The sequence below is a fragment of the Lonchura striata genome, chromosome 2, assembly GCF_046129695.1.
Source record: "Lonchura striata isolate bLonStr1 chromosome 2, bLonStr1.mat, whole genome shotgun sequence".
NCBI classification, from domain to species: Eukaryota; Metazoa; Chordata; class Aves; order Passeriformes; family Estrildidae; genus Lonchura; species Lonchura striata.
Window position 1 is genome coordinate 39,361,902 of NC_134604.1, and position 26,380 is coordinate 39,388,281.

General features: G+C 41.8%; 1 protein-coding gene across 1 annotated transcript; it reads right to left on the minus strand.

The window, feature by feature from the left end:
- Window positions 1-57: 57 nt before the first annotated feature.
- Window positions 58-20,399, minus strand: LOC110478386 (transmembrane 4 L6 family member 1). Its single transcript, XM_021544954.2, has 7 exons — window positions 20,309-20,399; window positions 15,516-15,695; window positions 11,978-12,043; window positions 5,833-5,978; window positions 4,855-5,041; window positions 2,429-4,376; window positions 58-81 (listed from the first exon to the last, which is right to left on the minus strand). Exons 2-6 carry the CDS (start codon window positions 15,684-15,686, stop codon window positions 4,356-4,358), a joined length of 591 nt encoding a protein of 196 aa, XP_021400629.2. The 5' UTR covers window positions 15,687-15,695; window positions 20,309-20,399; the 3' UTR covers window positions 58-81; window positions 2,429-4,355.
- Window positions 20,400-26,380: the final 5,981 nt, after the last annotated feature.

Genomic DNA, 26,380 nt, shown 5'->3' on the forward strand with positions numbered 1-26,380 from the left:
ACCCTCTTGGAATAGCAGCCAAGATACTCCGGTGTACCTCCAAGGGTTTTGAGCTTAGGGGATACAAGTCCTTTCCAGTAGCTGAAGGGAATACAAGAAAGCTGAGGAGAGACTTTTTATAAGGGCATGTAGTGACAGGATAAGGAATAATAACTTTAAACTGAAAAAAGGTAGGTTTGGATTAGATATCACAAAGAAATTCCTTACTGTGAGGGTGGTGAGGCTCTGGCACAGGTTGCCCAGAGGAGTTGTGGGTGCCCCATCCCTGGAAGTCTCAAGGCTGTGTTGGACAGGGTTCTGAGAAACCTGATCTGGTGGAAGGTGTCCCTGCCTGTGTCAGGGAGTTGGAACTAGATGATTGTAAAGTCCCTTCTAACTCAAACCATTCTGTGACTCTACAATACTCAGCTGACCTCTTAACTCTTACACTTGTTAGTTGACTTTGATGGAACAGACTCTGACATGGGTTGATAAGAACAGGGAAAGTAGAGAAGTGCTGTGTCCAGTGAAGTTTTCTATGTGTTGTAGAAATGATCTGCACTGTAGTGAGCACTTATAGCTTTGTAAGTCTAAGCACTCTAGCGAGCTACTCATACTCAGCATTGAAGCTGAAGAAATAAAGATGGACAAAGCAGTGGTGTCTGTCCCTAAGACCATGCCTTTGCTCTTCTTTTCTGGGTAAAATGTGCTACATGATTGCTGATGGGCTTTAGATGGCTCTCTGTGGCTCATGGGTTCAGGACAAAAGGGGTGGATCCAGGTGAGAGAGGTCCTACAGGGAAGGGCATTTCTGAAGGGTGGCTGTCACTTCTCTGGAAAGGGACAAGCACAAAGAGCTGGTGCTCTGTAGAAGATTAAATAAAGCACTCCGAGAGTCTGGGGTTTTTTTAAATTCCGTTTGGGATTTTTAAAGTTTATTTGCAGAGGCACAGAACTGGGACTGGGGCAGTAGAGCAGAGGCCATGGCACTCTGAGGTCTGCAAGGATCAACTTCTCACTGGTCTACTTTGCTCTGCAAGCCAAAAAATTCGAGAATAGTGAGTGCCGGGCCCTGAGGCATCTAAGCCATTTGCATCAAAATGAACTGACAGTTCCTCTTGAAATGAGAGGGTATGAACTAGTCTGTGGTGTCCAGCCCAGGTATTTGGATTGTGTCCTTGATCCTGACAGCTGAAACACGGGGTTGTTGTTCTCCAAACATTAACATTTTTCAGATTATGTCCTTGGTCTAAAGTTTTATTCCTGTCCCAAGTTAGTTCTAATTGCAAGTGGCTGATCACCTGCATGAGTTTCAAAGGCAGGACAGACAGGGATAATTTGATGCAAACCCAACATATTTAAGTTCTTCAGTCAGAGCCTGTGCAGTGTGATTGCACAGTGAATTAATATCAAAATTACACAAATAGTTTTGTCTTTATGTCTGGGTAATTTTTTACTATTAATTATTTAAAGTTGATAGATACAGAAAAAGCTAAGATAGAGCAATGAATATAGAGAAAAGTCAGATATAGAAGAATAACTTCCTTAGTTTTACTAAGTTCTTCATGTATACAATACAAAAAACATTTCAAAGACAAAATTTGTCTTGTCCTTTGCTAGGAGATTTACTTGAAAGAATTTTTTCTATTTTGGAAAAAAACCCAAACCAATAACCTAAAATATGTTGCAATCCTAATTCTGAACCATGATAATCTTATCTTCAGTCATGCCAACTCTCTGTTCAAATCAAACGTTTTATTATATTTAGTATTATGCAGACATTTTCTTTAGAAGCCTTGCCCACCAGAAGAGCTTGGGTTCACAGGTCTCCCTGCAGTGCTCGGCATGAGGAGCTGCCCCTGTTGCCATGTGCTGGATGGCTTCTGAAGAAGGCTGTGGTGTCACTTCTGAGAGCACAGGCTTTGAATCATGTAAAAGGTGCTTTGCGGGATCCAAAAAAGCATGAACTGAAATAATTTAATCTAATTTTAGTCACCTTTATGTACTTTCACTAAATGAATTTTTATCATCCTTGTGTTTGCAAGGGACAGCTCATTGCTTTGGTCAGCCACATCTCCATGTTGTTAGCTCCAGATAAGACTCTTGTCTCTCTGGACATCTGTGACTGTGTTCTTTGCTGCACTGCAAATGGCACCAGATGTTCCATGGTGAACAACTGAACCTTGCTCAGGAAGGCAATGCCTCCCACTTGCCTTATGCATCCCATTCAGTGTGGGCTGGGGGAAGGTTGCCTCTCCCCATGGCCTGTATATCTCTATGCCTGTCCTAGAAGAGACTTCTTCATGGTGACTCAAGTAAAATGATTTAACTCTGCTTTCTCTGTTATTCCATTTATCTTCTTATTGGAGGTAGTTTGAGCTCACAAGTCCTTCAGACCACACAAATGAAGTCAGAAAATAAGTTCAGAATAGCAATTTTTAATATTTACATATATCAGTGAGGCCAGTGGTCACATGGTTGGCAGGACAGAGGGTGTTCCCAGGAGCACACAGACATCCCCAGGGCAGGACAGCCTGGAACAAGCAGATGGCAGCAGCACAGTGCACTTATTTTCCTGTGCGGGAGGTGTGCCAGTGGGTATCTCTTCCTCTCCTGGTGCAAGCACATCCAAACTTGGCTTTGTCCCAAAGGTGAGAGTCAGGGAGTCAAAACTAAGGGATGAGGAAGGGTGGGTATTTAGGGATTGAAGAGTTCATAGAGCCCCTGTGCTGATGAAGGAGTCTCTCTCCACCTGACTACATGCAACTATCCTTCTTTCCCACTGCCTCTTAAACTCTTTTCCTGGTTTGCTGTCTGCTGTATGTGGTTGCACTGTCCATGCCTCACTGCTGGCAAAGAACATGAGCTTTTTAAGCCACCTGGCAGGTTTGGATGCACCTAGTGATGGATTGCACACTTCAACAAGTCTTACACTTTCTTTTTCACAGAAGTTGCATTTAAATTTAATAGGTTAAATTTCCTCCTTCTAGGCATGAAACTATGCTCCAAGGTGCATATGTTCCTCATCTAGGCAACTGACCTTTTTGTCTTAATTTTATATAAAGGAGAATGTGAAGCATTTTGCATGTTGCATTAAAGGACAGCACAACAAGCCACATATCTGCAATAAGTGCATTTAAAGAGCTTGCTCCCACACTACAGTGCAGAAATACAAACAACTCTGAGGAAACATAAATCAGGAAAAATATCTTCAAAGTGCTTTAAGTATGTTCAGGTTTTCATAGCTGCCTACGTGCATTCAGGATGGGTAAAGATTATTTCACAGTTTGGCTGCCAAAGACAGTTCATCTCCAAGAATTAACCTTTGAGGAAGTCACTGAAATGATGAGTTTTCTGAAATTTCCCAGTCATGGACATTAGCTCAAGATTAAGAGCTTGCTCTTGAGTGATGATGAGGAATTATGGAGTTCCTGGTTGGTATTGCCGTTGCTAAAAAACTAATGCTGATGCAATTTTCTGCCTTCAGATTATAGCTTCTATTTATTACTAAGCTGCACATAATTACTACATTTATCATTGGTGAGTTAATTCCTTGATCCATGTGCTCTATTCTAGAACAGCCCTATAAACCTGTGTGGAAGTTAGTGAAATTCTTAGGCAGTTTCATGAAGGCAAAATTGGTGGTGAGGTTCTTCACCCTTTTGTTAAACCAGACATTTCTAAACTCTTGCTGCAAACCCTACTGTCTGTGTTGACCCAAACGCTCCTCTAAGGCTGCCACAACTCTCAGATGCTCCTGAAGAAGTAATTTAGAAGTGCCCTGGGCTCTGGCAAGGGGACCTGGCTCCAGGGTGGCAGAAGGAGCTGAAAACCATGTTTTCCAGTTCCCTCTGCAGTGTCTCAAACACTGCTAGATATATTCTCTGTTCATCCTCATTCAAATCTGTGAGTACCCCATTTGAAAATTAATAGGAACAGACAGGTGAGCTCATGGTGAGATTCGGGGAGGACAGAATATTATTTACATCAGCCAGAGAGCAGCTGCTTCATGCAGCTGATAAGTTAACAACATCTCTATTTCCCACATACATGAGAGGGCAAGTGGTGATCTTTTATCTGAGGACTGTTGTGCTTTACACAAAAGTACAGCAGTAAGGGCCAGACAGATTAATGTTTTTGCCAGTACCTGAGGTTTAGCAGGTATTTTTAGAGAGATGAAAATGTGGAGTCTCAGATTGAGATGATCTAGCCCTTTTCTACCCTGACTTCTTTATAAAAAAATTATTTTGCTCCGTGAAACACCGGAACATTGTTTTTTTTCGTTGTCCCCCCATAAATAAAACAGCACAGTGCACTATCCTTATTGTATGTGAATCGGCATTTTTGGGCTTGTCTTGGCATTCCTTGTAGGTCATTCACATTCCAGAAATATTTGTCTGAAAGGCAATGAATGAAAGATGATTAATTAATATTACAGGGGATATCTGACTTAGTGCAAATATCTTGTACAATGAAAAGGAATCAATAGTGATAAATGAAATTTGGAAGATGTTTTCTTCCATTCTGTAAAACAACAACATTATTATGTTTGACCAATTTAAAACATCTCAACTTTTTGTGTCTCACTTACATATGCTAGGGAGGGTCATTACACTTTATCAAGAAGGCTTCTTAAATAGCAACAGAGCCATGCAATGAGTATGTCAATATGTCATATTGCTGTTTAGAAAAATCTGAGGACCAGGTAATCCCTGACTATAATGTGACAGACAGAAAGAGAGTGTGCAAATGCATCTATACTGCCCAGGGGAGCTTGTCCAGGGACTGTGCAAATCTTTCTGCTCATGTACCATTACTAGAGCCTGAAAAATAAAACTGGAAAGAACAAAAAGATCCCTTTTACTGCATACCAACCTTTCTTCTCCTCATACATGTGCCACATATGAAGCCAGTGAGTCCATTGATGACTTGAATGAAGCAAAGAATAGCTTCAATCACACCGATGATCAGGAGAATAGAGAAAAGGACAATATTCCAAATGATGATGTTTTCAGGTTGTTTGCAAATGCTCCATGTTGTCTGGTTAAACAAATAATTGTCTCTATGATGGAGGAAAATAATTGGCAAGATATTAGAAAGTAAAAACTTGAGAATGCTTTCTCTGATTTCCAGCATTTCATTTTCTGAACTTGACTGCACAAAGTGAATCTCAGGTTGTGCTATAAAAAAAGGTCAAAGCTGGTGATTCTCCCTAGAATTCCCTTTGCAGAGATGCAACTGATAATTAGGGAAGAGAGCCACATTTGTACTTTGTTGCATGCACAAGAATCTCCTCTTTGTTGTAGGGCAAAATTATGTTAATAACTGAAGAGAAAGGTCCATAATGGTTTTAAAATGTGTCTCCATCCTTCGTTCCTGCTGTGGTGTCTCAGCCCAGTCCATTCATTATCTCTAGCTCTGATTTGAAGAGCATAGTTGTCAAGGTTGACTTTAAAGATTCAGAGATTTTTGCTTTGCTTTTCAGAAGTAGGTAAAGCAGGCTGAATTCTTGATTATTTAACAGATTAATGTGGCACGGTAAACAAAGTCATAGCTCACTGGATTTTGAAAGCATGGTGCAAATTGCACAAGGGGCTTGAGGCAAGAACAGCAGATGAAACTTAGGCAATTTGCCCAAGGAGGATTCTTTGGTCAAAGAGATGACCAGCTGGAACATGCTACTCAGAGAAGTGTGAGTTTAGGTGTGCACAGGGTGCATACCTGTATGAGCCATCAGTTCATTTTGAAAATGAATTATCAGTTCATTTTGGAAAAATTCAAGTTCACTTTAAAAAGATAGGGGGGAAGGGATCACAGAAAGCAAAATTGGAATAGCCTGTAAGCCATACTCACTCCAGAGTGTCATTCCTGAAAGGGTAGAGGTATTCTCCATCACCTGTGTCACACAGAGGACCCCCAATCAGACCCAACAAAGAGATGACCACACAGTATGCTCCTCCTGCAAATCCCAGCACAGACAGGATCATTGACAGCAGCATCTGAAAGGGAAATAACCTTCAACATTGTGTGCACAGAGGTTTGAGTAGCATGGAGAACTCACAATGAATGAGAAAGAATTATCTTTCTTGTCTCTTGCTTTATGCTGAAACTACTACTGCTACTACATTTGTGGGAGTAAAAAATAGTTGACTCCTTCTTTGACTGTTGTAGCTGTGCCAGATGTTAAAGAACTTACTGAGTTTTATGCTTAAGCTATCAATTATGAAAAATCTGGTGAGCTTTCTTTTAAAAGCCAGTATAAGGCCAGTCCTGGATTGATCTGTTCTGTATCATGTGCCTTGGCATTTCCAACTCTTCTCTTTCCTTGGCCCTTGGCCCAACAGAAAAAGGCAAGCAACTACTGAACCAAGTACGAATGCAACAGAAGATGCATTAATTGTTTTTGCTAATTGATGGCCTTTCTTATTGCTGCTTTCCTTCATTTTGCAACACCATGACACGTGATTATCACTTCTCACGTTGAGAAATCTAATTGTGCTTCATGAGGCAACAAACCAGCAGTGACTTCAAATTGTATGTAATGCACTCATGTTTTACATCGGCCACTCCCACAGAAATGTTACCTTTATTCCATTCTAGTTTTCTAGTAATGAATGGGATGCATCCAGTTGCTGTTTGTCTATAGAAATAAAAGTCCCAGGGTGCTGCTACTGGTGGTGCATCTAGGACAGGCTTCTCAATAGTCTTGTTAAGAATCACTGTTGGTTGTTCACAACTCTGCCATAGAGCCAGGGGAAGACCTGGAGCAGGGAGAAGGCAGCAGGCCTGCCTTAAAGTCAGGGCAACAGCATGACCAAGGAAACACATACAAAATACTCTCATCCATGACTCAGGTTTGAAGCCAAATATCTCAAATCTAATAATTCCCTGTTGCCAGCAAATACCAGGTTAAGTCCACCACCTCACAAGGCAGGTAGAAACCTTCTCCTAGTCCCAGTTGTTCCACAGACCACTGTACTACAGAATCAAATGGAAATATCCACTCATGTTGGAGTTTTTTGACAAAGCCTTGAAAAGTCTTCACTGTCTGAACACATTCAGGCTGGTGAATGCAGTTTCCAGCCAGCCAACTGCTTTCTGTAGAACCTTGCACGATGCTGGTGTGTGAATTGGCTAATTTTTTGTATTGTTTTGCCTCTAAAGCAATCCTTGAGTTAAAGGTGCTGGGATTTCTCATGGGATTTATTTAATCATAACTGATTAACAATTCAGTCTTTTCTTGCAAAGATGGATACTCTTTTCCTAGTCTTTATCTGCATGTTGGCTGAATTGCCTCTTAGCAGAGCTCCATTGTCAGCAAAATGTAGGTAATTTAGTCTATTGTCCTGGACCAAAACAGCGTCTGGGTTGTAGCTGATGCACTGTCTCTCAAAGTAAGATTACCAGCCATGCCTTGTGGTGAAGGTGACTGACTGATGCTCTCTTTGAAACTCCTACCTATTCTGAATCACTTTTCCCCACTTGTTTTCTCATTTATTTTAACTGTGCATTCTGCTTCTTGGTTGAAGGCTCTTAATTATGTTAGCAATTCATTTTAGTACAGCATAGCAGTACAGGGCATCCCAAAGATAATAATGAAGAAAAAGTCAAACGTTCTTTTGGCATTGCTATGTTTTATGATAGCAGTTAGTGCTAGTAGTACTTGTCGGCGTTATCTGTGATGACTATGCTCTGTCACATGATTGTCTCATTTAGAATCTCTTGACTGTATGACTAGCCTCATCCCAACTATTTCCTTACTGTGTACAAGATCATCTAGACAGACACTTGTCACTGAAAGAGGAGTCTGCAGTTGCTACAGCTGTTAGATTCTCACATTTTCTAGATATGCAGGGGCATTTCCCCATTTTGTCTACTGATCTGGAGACTTTTCTGGAGTCTTGCCTCATAATCTGTGAAAATCCAATAATTTTATTAACTATTTAATCATCTCAAACTTTCATAATCTTCCCTAGTTGTACTTCTCTTTGAAATATTTCATTTCCTCATTTGTGTCCTTAATTGCAACAGGAGGCCTAACCTGGGATGCTTGAGTGTGTTGAAATTTGTTTCCCATTATGTTGACCTGTTCTGTACTCCTGAAAAGATTTTGCTGACCGTTTTTGCTGATTTTCCCTGCTTTATCCTTTAACTGAACTGTCCCTGGTGAGCTGATGAAGACTCTTAGAATTCATTCTTTGAATGTTTGCATCAGCTACTTTGGTGAATTTACCAAGTTCCTCCTGTCCCAACTTGTGCTGATCTTTAATACCCTGGTTCTTTTTCTATACACATTTCTTTCTTCTCTGTTTCTTTGTCTGGAAGTGGGTTTTGGGGTTTTTTGTGGGTTTTTGGTTTGGTTTGTTTGTTTTTGATGAAATTGTTGTTCTATCTGGTTATCTGGATATCTTTGCTTACGTTTGTCCGGAAGGCTGCTATGGCTATTCTTGTTCTACTAGTAACTCTTAAGGAAGACTTAGAAATACTGGAGTATATGTTTGCTGATGCAATGAGAGAAGCTGAATTTTGGGTGCGTCTTTTTCCTCATCACGTCAGTGCAGTGGATGATTTCAGATGTGTACGTGCTAAGCTGCAAGACACTGAAGCTTTCTAAATCTATTACTTTCCAAATTCATTATTTTGCAATGCAAGGACAAGAAGCCATTGATGTATGGTTGTAAATATTAATTTAAAGTTGAATAATGAAAAAACTTAATGTAGCATGTAATCACTGTGAACTGGAAAACTCACTTTAGTGAATAAAAAGTATGAGAAATACAGTAATTTTTATTACTGTTGAAGATACTTTGCAGTGTGTATAGGTCTTTGATGAAGTCTGAAACTATTAAACGAGGAATTGGGCAAAATAAAATAGAACAGAGTTCCTGACCTGAGGAAAACATTATGTTTGATTGAACAATAATTCTGATCAGTAATAATTCTTTAACCTTTTATTTTTTTTTGGTTTTTTTTTACTATTATAAGCAATTCTGCAATTTGGAGTATTCAGTGTAAGTTATCATTTTATACCTAAGATCTCCAAAGCAGAAAGGTGCTCAAACTTGCCTTTGGATTACAGAGGGTCCTGAGTAGTTCCATGAGGGCTGTTTCTCTGCCAGTAGGTGGAGACCCCTTAGTAGGTCCATCCAGACCTGTTTCCCAAGGAGCTCTGGCACTCTGGGAGGTTGCTGACATTGTGGATGTTTGAACTAATCCCAGGAGCCCTCTGCTCTCCAGGGCCTCACACCATACCTACCCTGCCTTCATATACAGCCCTTATAGTCAGGACAGCTAAGCATCCCTGCTGTGGTCATCTGTGCATTTTCTTCCACTCTCTACTGTCGGAATCTGAGGTATTGATATTCCGAGATTGTAGAAAGTCTCTGTCTTTCTGCCCCATTGCCAAAGAAGTGTGCCATAATTCATCTGTGCTGTTTTCAAGGTTGTTTATTCTTGCTTATCTCTAACATGTTCTGCTGCCCTGCCACAGGTCTGTCCTGCAGGGCAGCGTGTGGGGCTCTGCCCTCAGTGGGATGTTACAAACATTAAATACCAGAAACTACCTGTGCTATATTTACAATAATGTGCCAATATCTATCGTCTACGTTGAACAGTGTGTCCCCAGCCTAAACCAACAGAAAAATGCCAACACTACAGTGAAACATGGAGGGCATGAAGAAGGAGAAAAAGGACAAGACACACCCAATTTCCTCCATCTTGTCCCCTTTGGACCCCTAATCTAGAATCTTAAAATTTTACTTTTGCACCTGTGCCACATTTAAGTATTACTTATATCAAACACTCAGAGCTTGTAATTAATCCTGTAAGATTGAAAACTCTTTTGCCTGGACAGAGATCAGAGACAGTGTCTCTTGGGGCTCTGTACAGGGGGGTTCCTGAACCCCTGCCAGGGTCCCAGGCCTTCCAGGGCAGCCAGAGGGAAATCATGGATTCCCAAACTCCACAAAGCAAATTTTGCCTGAAGTTTCTTCCCTTGAAGAAGCAGACCATCAGCCTTCAGATCTCCCTGCAACACTAACCTCTTTTTGAATGTTTGGAAATCACACTTCCCCAGGAGCTGTGCAGGATAAACTTGTTTTTGGGGTTGTTCACAGCCACTCATTCTTCGCTCATGTCCCCATCTCATCCCTACTTTGAGCCACAGTCTGTTTAAAACATAGGGGGTAGAGCTTCACCCTTTCTGCTTCACAGAGGTGTGTGACTCCAGAGGGGTGTGTGTTCAAAAAGACAGCATTTTCATAGATAGGCTCTCCTCACTAAGCCTATTTTCCAGTTTGGTTTGGGTAGCTTCATCACTTGACCATCAGCCACTTTGTGATATGGTTTAGTGGGCATGGTGGTATTCATTTGAAGGTTGATGAACTTGGAGTTTTTTTCCCAACCTTAGTGATTCTGTGATTTTTCCAATTCTACAAAATATCACAGTGGATAATCAAATTGCTTTCTTAATATATAATTGATTCCTCCATAACAGCAAATAAAGAAGAGCAGGAACAGCTTGTAGGTAACCAGTCAGTGATGCAGACAGGGTATCTGGCATTGATGTACTGCTGCTAGGAATGGCTCAGACAGTGAAAGAGGAGGGGGAGAATAGAGGATCATGGTGGGTCTGTGGATGTGGGCTGCAGGATGACATTGTGCTACTCATTGCGTTGTTGGGCTGGTGAGCGAACCCAGGCAGCCTGGGGAAGTTTGACTCTTGGGTCTGTAATATTTAAGACTGGGATGAAGGGTGGAGAAAAGACAACTGAGATGTTGTGTGAACTCAGCCCAGTTCAGCTGGATTTCCACTCATGACTTAACAGATCCAGCGAGCGTAGGAACCACAACTGTAGCTTTCTCCACACCACACTGCTTTCTACATCACTCAAAATCAAGCAAAGCAGCTGGCTTAGGCACTGTTTGCAGGGTGCCTAGGATCTCGCCCCAGCTCTGCAGCTGGCCTGCTTGGCCATTGTTAGCATCCTGTCTGTGCATATGACATTTGGTAAAACCAATGTAATAGCATGTCACTTGGAATGGCCTTCCTAATGTGTGACATCCTAATAAAGAATGCTATTTTGGTATTATGAATCATGAATTAATTTAAGTAAAATGTTTTAAAGGGGCAAAGGTTTTCTCATGGATCAGACTAAATATTAATTGAAGAGTACAGAAGTTACTTTATTGCATGGAATCTCTCATTCCAGGCTGCTTCTGGGGAGGATGCAGACTCAAAAAATTTTTAAGTCTGTTTATTCTTGCCAATAATGATAGCCACACATAAATCTGTGCCCAGGGCTTGAGGAGGAGTGGAGATGCCTTTATAACATGTTGCTTTATAATATTCTTAATTATCAAGTAAAACATCTCTCTGGCCTTTCTTTAGATGTCAGAGAGCCTAAATTGCATTTTCGCATTTTACATGCATAATATTTGGGCACATGTGAACTAATAGTCAGAACTGCAAGATACAGTGCTGGCTCCTCAGTGCCAGATGCAGCATCTCACACTTTTGGCATGGACATGCAAATAAGGGACGTATGTATCCCTACAGAGAAAAGCAGGGATGACCCTGTGGAAGAGCAGATTGACATGGAAGGGTATAGAGGAGACAGGACTCTGTGGAAGGAGGAGGAACAAGAAACTGTCTCAGTCTTTATGATTGCCTTGAGCAGGGGAAGCTGGAGCCACGTTTTACTTTAGGGGATGTAGTCCCCTTTGCCCTCAGCGTTGTGCCTAAGGGCTCCAGCACCGGGCCAGGCCAATTTCCCTGGTATCAGCAGCTGCAACATCTTAATGTTCCTGTTGGCTAACTGAGCTCTCAGCCCCAGCCCAGGGACTCTGCAGATCAAGCTCCTCTTCTCCATTTCCCTGACATGGCTGCTGACAGTGGTGTGATGGTTTGTCACTGCACATTTCCACTTGCTGAGCAGCCATTTAAAGAGCTATTGCACCAACTCTGTAGGGCCATTTCAACACATGAATATCCACTTACCCCACATCTATTAGCGCAACATCCTGCTCCACCTGCTCCCAGCGTCATGAATGCCGGCAAAATAACCTGTAAGAAAAGCACAGGCTGAATTGGTGTGCAGCGCTTCTGCTGGGGTGGCTTTTAAATTCTTAGACCTTGGGCATCATGTTCCTCCAATGTAAGTCACCTTCTGACTCTTCTCTGGGAGTTACACCTGCTTGGATGTTGGTGCTGCTGAAGAGTTACTTGGAAATAAGTGTGGGATTACAGCTAGAGCTGTCTGGCAAATTGCTGGTACATCAATTCTGATTGCTGAAGCTATACTGCTTTTTTCAGGGTATAAAAAGGTTCAGCACAGTATTGTTGGGGTTTTTTGTTTGGAAAAAAATGTGTCAGTTTTGAGAAAACTGGATTTCTGCTCAGAAAAGATACATAGCTGGACTAAGAATTATAGTCAGTGTAAAACCTCCTGAGCATTCTGCTCTGGATTATAATTAGGAAATCAGCTTTGAGCTTCTTGAAAAAAATCTGCCTTTGATTGTTTTTGGTTTTGGGGTTTGTTTGTTTGTTTGTGTTTGTTTGTTTGTTTGTTTGTTTGTTTGTTTTGTGCTAAACTTCTGGCAAACCTACAAGATGGACTTCAGTCAATGAGGAACTTACAGTTCACATCAGATTTCTCCATGGTAATTATCAGGAGGAGCTGGACCAATACAATGCAGTCAGTAACCATCTATGACTGGAGATACAATGCTGCCTCACAGATAACTCTGGAGTTAGGAAAAGTTGCCTTTAGTTTGGTAGCCAGAGGGCAAGAAAGCTCTTGTGGGTGTGGCTGTGCAGCCAGCACACTCCCACTGCCTTGTCTCTACACACCAGTGCTGGCTAAAGCATATCAAAGAGCAGCACAAATAATGGAGTATTTAAAAAAGTAGGAAATGGTTACCATCAAATTAATGAAAGAAGGAGAACCCAAATCAATCAGTCAATCAATCAATCAATCAATCAAACAGACATAAAAGGTAAAAACTGTAAAAATGGCCTGACTAGGTTCTGCCAAGATTTTTTGTCATGTAGGTGAGGAAAAGCGGAATGTCCATGATGAACAAAGTCCTTGGAATTTATGTGAGTAGTGTGAATATCTCTGTTGAACAGCGTAGGATATTGTTATGAAACTTGCTTAGATTTGTAGACTCCTAAATATTTTTCCAAGTATTTATTCTCTGTTGCCTTTTATGCACACCCTAGAGGCAACCTGCAGCACCTACAGTGGTGGCTGGACCACATCCGGAAGCCTGCAGAAGTAGAGCATTGAGGTGAAAAAGATGTTTCTCTTCCTGCAAAGAAGTCCTCTCTTAAATAATCACAAATGGTCCCTAAGGCAGCCTCAGCCCCAGTGTTCTACTGTCTGGCACTCAGAAGAAGTGTTAATACCTCTGCCCATCAAACCAGCACTCCTTTTCCTCCAGGGCTGTCATTTTTCTTTCGAGGTTTCCCATCTAAGTGACAAACACTTTTGTGTCATCTATTAGCCTGGCTCAGGATGAAGGGTTTGCTTGGCAGCTTTCTTTTTATGCAGTGCCTGATTATAAACACCTGCCTTTTGACATATGCATGGGAATTTGCTGGGTTTGGCTGTTCAGTAAAACAAGAGCTGTGTGTGAGCCATGGCTTAGTCAAACCTTTCCTTCTGTTGCACACAGGCTTTCTATGAGGAAAGGCATTACTGTGACACATAGAGCCAGTCTTACGCTCTTTACATCCTAAATATTCGAAATAAGGAAATTGAGAGGTTTTCATGTAATATAATTTCCATTAGAAATTTAGCAGAGGAGGAAAGGGAGGAGCTGGCTACTCAGCCAAAGGGTACACTGACGATCTGTGTATCAGTCTACAGATGAAGGTCCCAGGTGGAGGGAGGTTTACTGCCTCACAGAGCTAAGCCAGGCTGTTCTGAAGTTTCTCCCACAGTCTTCACTCTGAAGGTTGCATCCTAGTTGAAGGGAGATTCTCCAAGATTGGGCAACCTGTTGGCATGACTTGCCTCAGTTTCCTTTGGGAGGAATCCAGGTGCATGGGGGAACATATTGCAGATTCATCTTTCCTCACTATATAGTGTCAGGATATGGATCAGACTCCAGTTGTGGAACATCCTGTCCCTTGTTTTAACTCCTTAGAATACTGAAAAGCCAATCTTCATTTTCCCATGCTGCCAGCACCTGGAAGATGGAGCTGATGATAATGCTTTCTTTCCTCTTACCTGTGGGCATTTCTCATGCTGTTTTATGGAAAATATGCACACTTAACAGCATTGTTTGTGGATCAATAATTACTCCTAATGCTGTGTTTTGAAGGTCAATGCAAATTTTTCCTCTCCTCTGACTAACTGTTCTCATTTTTGATGTATGTGCTGCTGGCCACAGGCAAGGCTGTGTGGAAGCCTTAAAAGAAGGCATGTTTTCAATGAGCCAATGATGCTCTCACGTCTAACATCTTTCCTTTCCTTTCATTGAATGCCAATGACTCCTGGGCTTGCAGTGACACAAATTTTCCACAAGGTTTCTCATGTAGTTGCACTTCTTCCTTCTGCAAACTCATGCTTATGTTCAAGCTCAGCATGAGTAATAGGCCCAAGTGGTAGCCACAAGAAGAAGCAGACAAGCTGCTGGTGGAGAACAGTTCACTGAATGACTTTATGCCATGTTTCTGCTTTGGGAAAGATGAGTATGAACCAGATCCACTGCAGGCTTTCCATAGACTTAAGCAGCAGCAGCATCATAGGCTGGCTGTAAATGAGATCTACTTTTTTTTATAAGTTAATTATTCTTAAAGATTATTTTATTTTTTGGCCAGCTCTGTGCCCAGTACTGGTCATATGCATGTTACTTGCTCAGCTTTTTAACTGCACTTGGGTAGATAATTGAAAGAGCACAAGGGGAGCAGGCTTTCTGATGAACTGGAAAGATAAGTATTCCCCAACATGTTCCCTTCTAGACATGGATATTCACATAAAAGTGATCTTTCCTGAGGCCTGGAATGGAGAACTAGTTATAGAAGAGCACATTCAAACCAGATCCAATCCAAAAGAAGGTGGGTGGGAGTGTAGGAACAGGAGGCAATCAGCTTATTAAGCCATTTGCAGCTCCGCATTTGTCAAGTGTTAGCTGGGTCTCAAACTAACACCTGCTGAAATATGTTTCAGTTTTTTCCCTTAATGTTTTTGTGAATTGTGTGTACATAAAATCAGTTGGAGGAGTAACGTGGGGGTGCAGACAATAGTGAAAACTCACCACCTCCAGCTGACCTCAGCTTTGCTTTCACTCCTGAGTAGTCAGGCCTAGTGCTTCATCCTAACTTGGAGTCCTGATATTTATTTCAGGAATGTTTTGTATTTCTTTGACTAGACACTTTTTTTGCCTTAAATTCATTTTCTCAGTTACATACCCAACTTCTCATTCAAGCTGTTCATGTGTTTATGCAAAACACATTTTTACGATCTTTTTCTTGCCCCCAAATTTAAAACAAAACTGAACAAAACTCACAAGAAATATTAATCTCTTACCAGTATCCCAGCTCCCAGAATGCCATGGAAAAACCAGACTAAATCAGTTATCTCGCTGAGCTGCAGTACTTGTCCATTGGGGAAGTACAGTAGAATGTTGGAGACAATGGCACATACTGCCAGTGGGAGGAGGGTGATCCCAATGCACTTTGAACACCTCCCCGTGCACATGGCAGCTCTCTGCTCAGGAAAGATACAGAGAGGTTTAGGTTATTGCAGCGCAAGGAGCACCAGATTTCAGCAGTTTTACACTTCAATGAAAGAAGAATCAATTTTGGAGAAAGAAATCTTTCATGTAAGACTTACACAGATAATCCTGTTCTACAGACCCTGTTCCCCTCAGATAATTTATTCAAAATTGAATTATTCACCGCTGGAATGTTTAATTTAATATATTTAAAATTGTAGGACTAAACCTGTGTTGGTAGGAAATTACCAGAGAGTTTCATTGGAGTTGTTGATGGACAATTGTCTGTCCATTGGGAATATCAGTAACAAAACCATGAGCCCACAAGCAGATACCCTGGCTGGCAGGGTATCAATCCCAGCGGGCTGAAGATTGACACCCAGTTGAGCCACTTAGAAGAGCTGGATGCGCCCCTATGAAAACACATTCAAAGATGGGCTGGGGCGGGGAAGCTCTCTTGGCTTCTGGCCACTGGAGAAGGACCCAGCCAGGCCTGGGCTGGCCCTGTGCGGCCAGGCCAGGCCTAGCCAGGCCAGGCTCACGCAGGCTGCTTGGCTGAGACTCCTGCTACCTGCGGGCCGTGCCACTGAGCCTGTCCCAGTGCCGCGGATCACGCACAGCCAGCGCTGCTAGGACGGAGTTGGCGTGGCGGAGACGGCGCTGTGCGGCCAGGGCTAGCTCAGCGTGGCTCGCACAGAAACTTCTCTTTACTCCAAAACCACGGCCGGCACTGGAGACAGCCCCAAGGTCAGAAATGGCCAAAAACAGCCGCTGCTGGCCCAGTCCAGGTGCAGCCATGGCTGAGACTGCCTGGCCGCAGCTATCTCGGCATGACCCGCGATGGGCTTGATTTGCTTAGCCGCTTTTAGCCAGCCATGCTGCAAACAGAAAGACAAAAGCAGCAGCAGCAGTTTTGTCTCTTTTTCCTGGTGCCATTCATGAAGAAAAAGCCGCACATTCTGTCGGCCAGCGTGACTCACATGGTGCTGGCGGGGACCATGCAACCAGCAGCAAATGACACAGCGATTCCTCAATTGCAAAGCCTAGATGAGATCAACCTTTCAATGCTGCAAGATTATAAAAACTGTTTCAGTTGATAAAACTTAAGAACAAACCAACCTAAAAACACTAATTCTCTCCCAAATCAGGGAAAAAAAGAGTGAAGACGTAGAGAAACCTTACTGAAGTCAGTAAAGAAGTCAAATTCTAGATGGGAGAGGATTTAAGGGGATGCCTTAGTCTGAGGCTGAAATTCTTTTGTGAAGCTATAGTGGAGACACACCTTTTGATACATCAAACTTCATTTTTTCCCTGTAATTCATAAAGTGCATAAAGTAATGCATTGTTCACCACAGCCAATGAAAAAACCCACTCATGCTAAAGCATATAAATGCTAAAAAAGCTAATATCCAATAAAAAGCTTAAACAGAAAAAGATAGAAATGAGACACTTTGCCCCAGGGATAGAAGAAGTAAAATCTCTATTCCCAGAGATAAAAAAAAAAAGACCTTTTGTTTTTAAAACAACTCATCCCTAAAATAGTGCCCCATAAATTGACATAGCCCATAAAAGCAGCTTTGAGAAAGCTGCAAAGCATAAGAAAGACATTTACACTGAAAAAAAATATCCTTTCCCGGGTGGCTGATTTGCTATGACATTGAAGATACACAGAAACTATTTCTTGTAAAAAAGTCTCCATAGCATGGCAAGAGAGACTCCTCTTCCTAAGTAAACTAAAGAAAGATTATTTTAGAAGTGATAAACTAAGTAAAAGTTCCAAGTTTTGTTTCTTTGTGTTGTCAGGGGGAGAGAAAAGAGGGTGTGGGAGGAAGTGTTCTGAAGATTTATTCTGATTTTCTTATTATTTTCCTTTAAATTCTGTTAATAAAGTTTTCTTTATACCCCTTAAAGTTTTGGGCCTGTTTTGCCCTCCTCCTCCTAATCCATATCTCACAGCAACTAAATAAGTAAATAATTTCTAGTGGGTGCACTAACATTTAGCCCGTACTAAAACCACTACAGATGCCCTGGATTTTCCGGGACCACTGTCTTGGGAAGCTGATTTGAAATCTCTTTCACTGAAGGTCTAGAAGAGCAGGAAATAGCTACCAAAGATACCATGTGAATGTTCAACCCTGCCTTGGCACTGGGACAAGCAGGAAAACCATCCCATGGTGCCCACCACCTGCATTTCCTCTATTTCCGTCAAAATTACACCCTCAGCAAGAATCAGAGAAATATTTATTACTGTTTACTGTGATGTGCTTATTCTGCACATAAAGGTTGATAAGACTGTGGATTATGGGCTTGTTTGGCACCTACCCTTAAATATCTGAAAAGCTGAAATCTTGTCTAATTCTGTGTTTGTTTGCTAAGGGCAGGTCAAAAAATATCCCATCTCATTTTCAGAGATCTGTCATAACATACAGTAGCGTAGTAGTTCATAGCATTCAGGTTCTTTTTTTAAAAGCAAAGAATGAGCATAAATGAAGCACTGATTGAGAGAGATCTCTGCAGGTGTCCAGTCCAACCTCCTGCTGAAAGCAGGACTACCACCAACACTAGGTCACTGGGTCAGCCATGGCTTTGTGTAGCTGAGCTTGAAAAAGTCCCTAAGGATGGAGTCACCACTGCCTCTCTGGGTGACCTGTTGCAGGATTGACCCAATCTCTTGATGAAAAAATCTCTTCTCGTGCCCAGTCTGGATCTCCAAAGCTGTAAACAGGGCTGTTGTTCCTCATTGTATCCTCTCACACCACTCCATCACCTCTGTCACCCCCCAGTTTTTTGTAGGCTTTTATTAGACCACTCTTCATCAACGTCTACAGCCTCAGCTCACACTGCACATATGCTGTGATCTACAGCCAGAGAAAAAATCCTGATCAGTACAAAAGTGGATCCACAGATATATCTCCATGTCAGTTTGGAAATTTCAAACTACTGAGTCAGAGGTTATTGAACTTGCATACTACCTTCAACTTTATGGCACAAACTGATTGCAGCTTCTTCATGGTGTTTTATCATAGCTTCAAGGTTTTCAAATGCATAAAAATATAAAACGTGCATGAAAATACAAAATATCAAGCTGTGGATTTCTATCCTCAGAGAGAAGTGTCAGTTTATGACTAAAAGGGCTTTGCTCTCTTGTGAGTCAGTTACCAAATGCAAGAAAGGAAGAGGATGTGGACACATACCATTTCATGCACATGCAGATGCCTTTGCTCGTTATGTGCAAATAGTTTTTGTAATAACTGAGACCGTCAGCAGTGAAATGTCCCTCAATTTGCTCATGTGTCTTGGCTAATCTGGGAAGTTTTATGACAAAGATTGGTGTGGAGAAGGCATTAAGCAGGCTAGAAACAAAGAAATCAATTAAGGTTGGGTTTCCAAGCAAGAAAAAAAAAGATGTGAAAGGTAGCTTGAAGCCATTTGAGAGAGGCAGAGACAGACTAAAACATAATTTAGTGACAGAATGAGCATGGTAAAGATTAGGTAAGATATCAGGTGAGATGTCCTCTGACCTATTCAAATGAGAGGGAAAACAGAAAGACTTTATGGGCTGCCATATATTGCTGTGAAGCAGATGTAGCTGCCAGAAACTTCTTCTGAGTTTGCATTTCTGTAGCAAAAAATTTGCATAGTTCTTTGCTTCTATGAGTTCAACAAGAGCACTGTGCTTATATGCATTTTCTTCTGAGCACTTTGCACTCTTGTTGAGCTTTATCATCCGTCTTTAAAATAAGCTAACTGGCATTAAACTATTCCAGATGGGATCATTTTTAACAGAGATATTTCTGTGTTTATGGTCATTACCTGTTGTTTACACAGTGCTCAAAATTTGGCAAAGCATTTTGCAAGCCTCTGGAGAAAGCCTTATCTCAAAGAGGTAAAAATCTAAACAGACCAGCAATGTGCATGTGAAAGATGAAGTGGGGAATGGGAATGGAAGAAAATGGAAAGAATACTGGATATTTCACCTGTCTTTCAAATAACCAGTGCCTAGGTTATTTTTTTACACTAACTCTTGCCTGCCTGCTTTCCCATCTCATTCCAGCTTTAGCTTTTCTATTTGTTTGCCCAACCTCACCTACTTCTCCTACCAAGAGAGAAGCAAACAAGCACAGGCACAGCCTAACCTCCTTACATAAAAACTAAGCCTTGGAGTTGAGTTATAAATTCTCTTCTGCATCTTTTGTACATCACCAGAGGGCCCAGTTCTTGTACGGCGCAAAGCAGCATGCCGCTGCTTTGGCTGGAAGAGCTGGGGGTTCCAGCCCTTTCTGTCTGACCTATCTCAATACCACTTCAAACTGCAGGGAGAACTTACCTAAACAACAATCACCAGACCTAGTGAGAGCCTCTACCACCAAAATCAATGCCGCTTTGCCACCTGTGCACATTAGAGCATCTGCATGTGTTATTATAGCTTAGGAAAACATTCCAGTTTGCCAGAAGCACTTAAAACACTTTATTAATTCACCGAACAAAAGCACATTCTACAGCTTCATTAAGCAAGGTGGCTAGAGCAAGCTTCTGATTTTTAGTGAGGTTTTTAGAAAGTTTTGCTTCTTAATGCTGCAGTAAGCATGTAAATACTTCTGCTTACCTTCTAAGCAGGGCTAAGATGGCCTCCAGAGCTCCCCACAGCTGGATTCAGGCTTTCCAGCTCCTCTCTCCTGGAATGCTGCTGTCTGAGCAAGGCACAGCAATGTTTTTGGGTGACGGCCTCTATTAAGCAAATAGCTGTTTCTCCCTGAGAATGAGGAAATACCCCAAGTTATCCCTGGTTGGCCAGTGAGAGGTTGGCGTGTCACCCGCAGTTATTGATTATTTTAAGGCAGTGTTCCAATGGTCAATACCTTAGCCCGCGGGACACATGGATCGGAGCAGCTGTTTACAGCGGTAACCATTTCAGCTGTGTGGAGTTTGGCAGGAGATGGCAGAGGAACAATGAGTACCTAGCAGAAAATGTGGTTGGAGCACGAGGTGGTGGCACAGCGAAGTCTGGCCATTGGTGTGGCATCATCTTCTGCCCACCAGACTGTGGCTGTTAAAATCCAGTACTGGCTGTGCTCCAAAGCATGTTCTTGGGAGGGTTAGGTGAGGAAAATGGGGATGGGAAGGGTAAAAGACTCATAGTAAGACAGGAGAAAAGGGAGAAAGAAGGACAGGCAGGCTGGGGAGAAAAGAGAGATGTGACCAAGGGAGGGAGCAAGGAAACAAAAAAACACACTATTCCAAGGAGGAGAGAGTAGGAATATGGAAGGGAAATTGAAAATTTGCTTTGACAGTGGAGAAAATAAACGTAGAAGAGGTACTAGGAGTGGGCCAAGAAATGTAAAACACAGTGGAGAGTATTAAAGCACTAAAATTGAACTGGGAGAAGACTCATATTGAGGAGAAAGGGAGTTTATTTTGTAGAAAACGTGATGATAACAATGACTGTTAAAATATGTTTGAACTTTCAAACATAGTAACACATATGCTACTTGGTAGGTCAGATTTGGCATCAGTTGTGCTGGGAATATACCCAGATCCCTCCCTTCAACAGAAAACATCCCCTCTCTGAGAAACACCTGCATCCTCACCTTTCACCTTCATCCTCTAAACTCACTAGGAAAGATTGGTTGTGAAGGCTGGAATTCATCTCCTGTAACTTTGGGTGTAGATGTCAGCCTAGGCTGTGCTTGTTTCTTGTGAGAGAAACAGATGCTTCTAAGGAAAAGAATCACAAGATCTATTTTAGGAATTACTGTAGGATTACAGTAAATCATCAATGGTAAAAGAATATCACCACTTGTTCAGATCTACATGTCAGAATCTGTTGTCAGATGAATCGCATCCATGAGGACTACCAGCATGGCAGAGTGACTTCAAAAGCACCAGGAATTCAGCCCCTGGTTGCATATTTAATATAAATAATCATATCAACTAATCACTGACTCACAGCCAGTGAAAATTTTTAGTGATCTCAGAGGGATCTCAGGCAAAGAGCCTTCATTAAAATGCAAATGGTAACAAGGAAGAAAACTGAATTAACTCACTGAATCCAATGCCCCAGACTTCAACTGACATCAGCAGCAACAGCCTTTAACCACGTCTTTTGTGTCAATGCTTCAATGCCAAAGGAAAGGAACAAAGTGTCATACAATCTCCGGACAGGACAAAAGCATAAGGTCTAATAACATTTAAACCAGTTAAATAATTAACTTTAGAAAAACTTGAAGACCATCAGCAATTTGCACTGACAGCTGGAACAACTGGAGGGACCTGCCAGCTTATGTAGAGAGTTGGGAAGCAAATGAGGGAATTTCATAATAATACTTAAGATGAACTCTGTCTCTAAATTTTATATCCTGGTTGCTTGGAGTTTTTATAGCCTTTACTCCATATTTCTCAGGCACCACCTTTCTCATCTTCCCATACCCAACACCCTAAGCTGGGCTCAGCATCCTTCATTTTGATTCTGCTTTTCTCTGGTTTTGCCTGGCTCATACTCTTCCAGGACGATGTGCAAACCTCACCTCTGTAGTTTATCACATGTATGTGTCCCCAGCATTACACATTCTTTTACTGACCTTTTTCATTTTCTTCTCTGCACTTTCCAAAGTTTGTCTATTGACAATGTAGGTTTTAAATTGTTTGGGGCAAAGTTCAGTGTTTTCATCTACATCTATATAACACTTACATGCTCAGGGGCTTAACTAAAGACTAGTGCTTTTAGTCACTATAGAAAAAATAAAATAATAGTAACCTATATTGAACTCCATTCTCTTACTGGTTCAAGAATATCTTTAAATGTGCTCATTATTAAGTAGGATCTACATTCAGTCTTTGATGAGTTCTCTGCTAAGTACTGCTCACTGTGAAGCACAGGAAGAATGCCAAAAAGAAGAACATAATAAAAATCTGTATTAACATCAGGCATCCTGACTCTTACCTGTTTTTCTAAAGCAACAGACTCACACAAAAGAAATGAAAGCAAGCGAGCTCTAGAACACTTAAAAACACTGAGCTTTGCCTGTGAAGTGTTTAGTGGCTAAGCTGAGTGTATATGATTGTGTACATCTATTTTTCCCGCTGCAATATTGACTTTTAAGGCAATGAAAACATTTTGTGTTCCACTGATCAATGCCTCCTGATTATATTGATTTACTGTACACCAGCTCTTATACTCCTTTTATTTCTACCCTTTTAGCCATAAATTCTTTATTAATTTTCCAGTTACATGGGAATTGAGAGACAAACTGTAAATATGTGGAAAATCTTGTTCATCATGATAGGAATGAAAACAGTTCCAGCCCCACAATTTCCCTGAGAGGTGCAATGTGAGAAACTAAAGAATTACGGCCACGTGCAGGTTTTTGAAGGGCATATCTGACTGCCCACTTACTCTATTAATTGATCTGCCCTATTTGGAGTGCAGCTGCTGCACACTAAGGAAAAATGGCCTATTTGCTGTTGATATGATGTGGAAAAAGGAGCAAGGAGCTCTCTTTCCATCTATTCTTGTACAAAACTTAAGTGACTGCTCTGAAGTCACAGCTTTTTTCTGAGTACACAGTGGCTCTCCACTCAATTTAATTTTTTCCATTTTGACACAAATTATTTCTTGCTGCTGTTTCCTGTGACACTTTGCTGTTAATGTTCCCTTCAACTGAGTGAAAGGGAGGTTGATTTTCCTGAGATAGGACTGCTGTTAGCAAATTTAACTGCTGTTAAGAAGCTTTTTCCGAGATGAGCTGGCTCTCAGAAGGTCCTGGCACTGCAGGTAACCTGGCCTGGAGCACCAGCTGCCCCTGTTTCTCTTGCAGCAGGTGCCCAGCTGAACCTGCCTGCCTGTGTCCAGGAGCATACAGATGCTCTGTTAAGGTAGAAATAGGAAGATGGAAATTACACTACCAGCATTATTCAGATTTTCTTTTATCTGAAGCATCCAAGACCTTCACAATCCAGGCCACAAAGAGCTGATTGTGGAGCAAGACTATTGGGGAAGCTGAGGAACAGTTCAGTAAAAAAAGGCTCATTACTTGAATCAGATCAGAGACAGACAGAAAACAACCACTTTTAATGGCTGAGTGGAGCAAGTTAAGGTTTTTATATTAAGGATACCTACAAGTTTGAAGAGGGGGAATGGAAGTTATTCTGGACAAATTTTGGAATAGGCTCTCAGTACTCTTGGGGAGTGTATTCACTGCATTGCACCATCATGCACTGGTGGTCCCAACACACATCATATGCTGGACCTGCACTTTGTAGCAACAACAGTCAAATGGATGGATTGTTCCTTCTCTTCTGTTTACCTATTTTTCATTTCCCCCCTGCCTGTTTATTTTCTGTTGTCTATCCTTTTATGTGTAATCCCCTTTCCTACATACTTAGGCGCTCTCTGCTTCCTGAGATGACATCCTGCTAAGTACAATTTCCCCCTGAAATGGCAGCACACACATCATTGCTTCTGAGGACACTTGCACCACTACCAAGAGACAGTGCTCTGGGAAAAAGCCCCATCATTATCAGTTACTATATGACCCGAGGGTGGCATAGCCAACCCTCTGCAGAACCTTCTGGGGCAAGGAGAATAGTCCTGAGACAACACCCAGTGAGCTCTGCCCATCCAACAAAGCATTATCCATTGCTTGCTTGTGTGTATGTATGTTCATCTGATTTATAACAAAGCTTCTTTTATTTAATTATCTGAGTGGTTTGCCCAGGGACAGCACTGTACCAACCCCAATGTTTTCTATAATAGCAATGGACTATGACCTGTGGCCAAGGGTTGTTTGTACTCCCAACACAGAACAACACTGTCACTATCCAATATTAAAATAATTAGAGGTTTGTGCTTTCATTTTGCTGGTTTCATGCAACACTTCTTTCTGGTTTTGGCTGAAAGGCATTTTTCATCCATATGTTTTGACACTGGGGTTTGCCCAAGAATGTGCTTAGGGAGAGGGTGAATTAGGAGCTAAAAGTAGTACTGACTGGAAAATGCCCCTATTTACCTGAGCAAACAGGAGAAATCTTATTGATCCTTCTCCCTTCCTCTTTTGCCCTGAACTGCTCCAGGTTTCTTAGGAAGTCTTCAGTAATGAAGAACAAATATTGGGAACATGCTGAAGAAGTATGTGGTTTGTCAGAAAATGCTCATTGTATTTTTTATAGATGTTTGACAGTGCCAGGAGGGAAGGTTTCTGTAGTCCAGAGTGCTAGTTTTGGTCAGGCTGAGAGATGTAGCTTATTCAGATAACTTGAAAGAGATTACAAATTTCCATGCAAGGCTGAGGCACCTGGGGTATCTGACTCCCACCAGAATGAAAGAGGAGGGCAACACCCAGGAGGTCAGAAGTGACCATTAAGTGTTTTGCTATTGCAAGGGGCACGTCCACTTGTTCACCATCTCCATCTGGTTTTGTGCCAAAAGGAAAAAATAGGAAAATCAATACTAGCTTTGTGTGCATAGTTGTGATGTTTTGAATATGCACATGAGGCCAGGTTTGTAGCCAGAGTTATTGCTTGCTAGTAGAAGTACTTACTACTTACTTCTCCTGTTTCACAGAAATTAATATATGTGGAAAAATTGGATAAGCCTTTGGAAACACAGCTGAAAATTTTCAGATCCTGAGGTTTGTTTCTTTCCAGCTGGTGCTGGCTGGTTGAAGAAAGGACAATCCATCCCTTTGCTGACTCCAAAGCTGTTAGTTGTTTGCATCCATTGAGGGACAGGATAGTATTTAAAATCTCCACATATGTAGCAGAAGGGCCTGAGGCAATTAAGTCAATATCTCCCTAAGTGGAAAGTACTTTCAGGTATTTCTTAGCACTGGATTAGTTTCTGAAATGGATTCTCTGCTTTCCCAGACAAACACACCCCAGATTTTCCCAGAAATTAAGCAATCTTCATCCTCAAATTATTTATTCTTTACTGTTTCTATGCCCACTGAAAGGCAGAGTCAAGGCTTTTTTGAGGGTTAAGGGGACTTTGAGGAAAGTGGGCTGCAGGCATTTTTTTTGGTGTGTAAAATTAGGCAGACATAATTAAAGGTCCTTGCTGAAAAGGGGTGAACTCTCTGTCCCCATCCTCGGAGATATATAATATCCAGTCCTGGAAATATTCAAAAGCTGTCTGTCCAGGCAGCCCTTCCTAAGCTAGCATGAGGAAGAGATCCAAAAGCAAGATTTAAAAATGAACAAACTGTCTGAAGTATGCTCATGTCATTCCTTGGTGGTGTAATCCAGTTTTTATATTAGGTGTGGGTCTGAGCTGAGCTAAGGGCAAGACCTGCATTAACTCTGTGATGATGGCAAGACTCCAGAGGCTGGGAGAAAGGCAAGAATACCAAGAAGTGATAAGAGGGAAGATACTGGGTGGAGACAGGATCATAAGGATCATAAAAAAGCTAGGTGAGAGATGAAGGCACACACACTGCCAAAGTAGAAGCCTGGAGGGCCTCCTCCAGCAGGCACATCTCGACCTGTGCAGTGCTAGGACTTCATGCCTTTGTGGTTCCCCTGCAATGGCTCAGAGGGACAATGACCCATGGTGTTGATGGCCATTAGAGGGAGCTTGGAGGAGTGCAAGGATGAAATGCAGCCCTGAAAAGCAGAAGCGGTGTATGGAAGACAGCTGGTTCAACATTTTAAACCTATTTTTAATATTCTTGAGATGCTTAATGAG

Bases quoted from the DNA above. Each gene is read 5' to 3' on its own strand.
- LOC110478386 (XM_021544954.2), bottom strand. From the start codon at position 15,686: ATGTGCACGGGGAGGTGTTCAAAGTGCATTGGGATCACCCTCCTCCCA. The intron at 5,042-5,832 runs GTGAGTATGGCT...CCTCCATCATAG, and splicing joins TTCAGGAATGACACTCTGGA to AGACAATTATTTGTTTAACC. The intron at 4,377-4,854 runs GTTGGTATGCAG...ATTGCCTTTCAG, and splicing joins CATGTATGAGGAGAAGAAAG to ACAAATATTTCTGGAATGTG.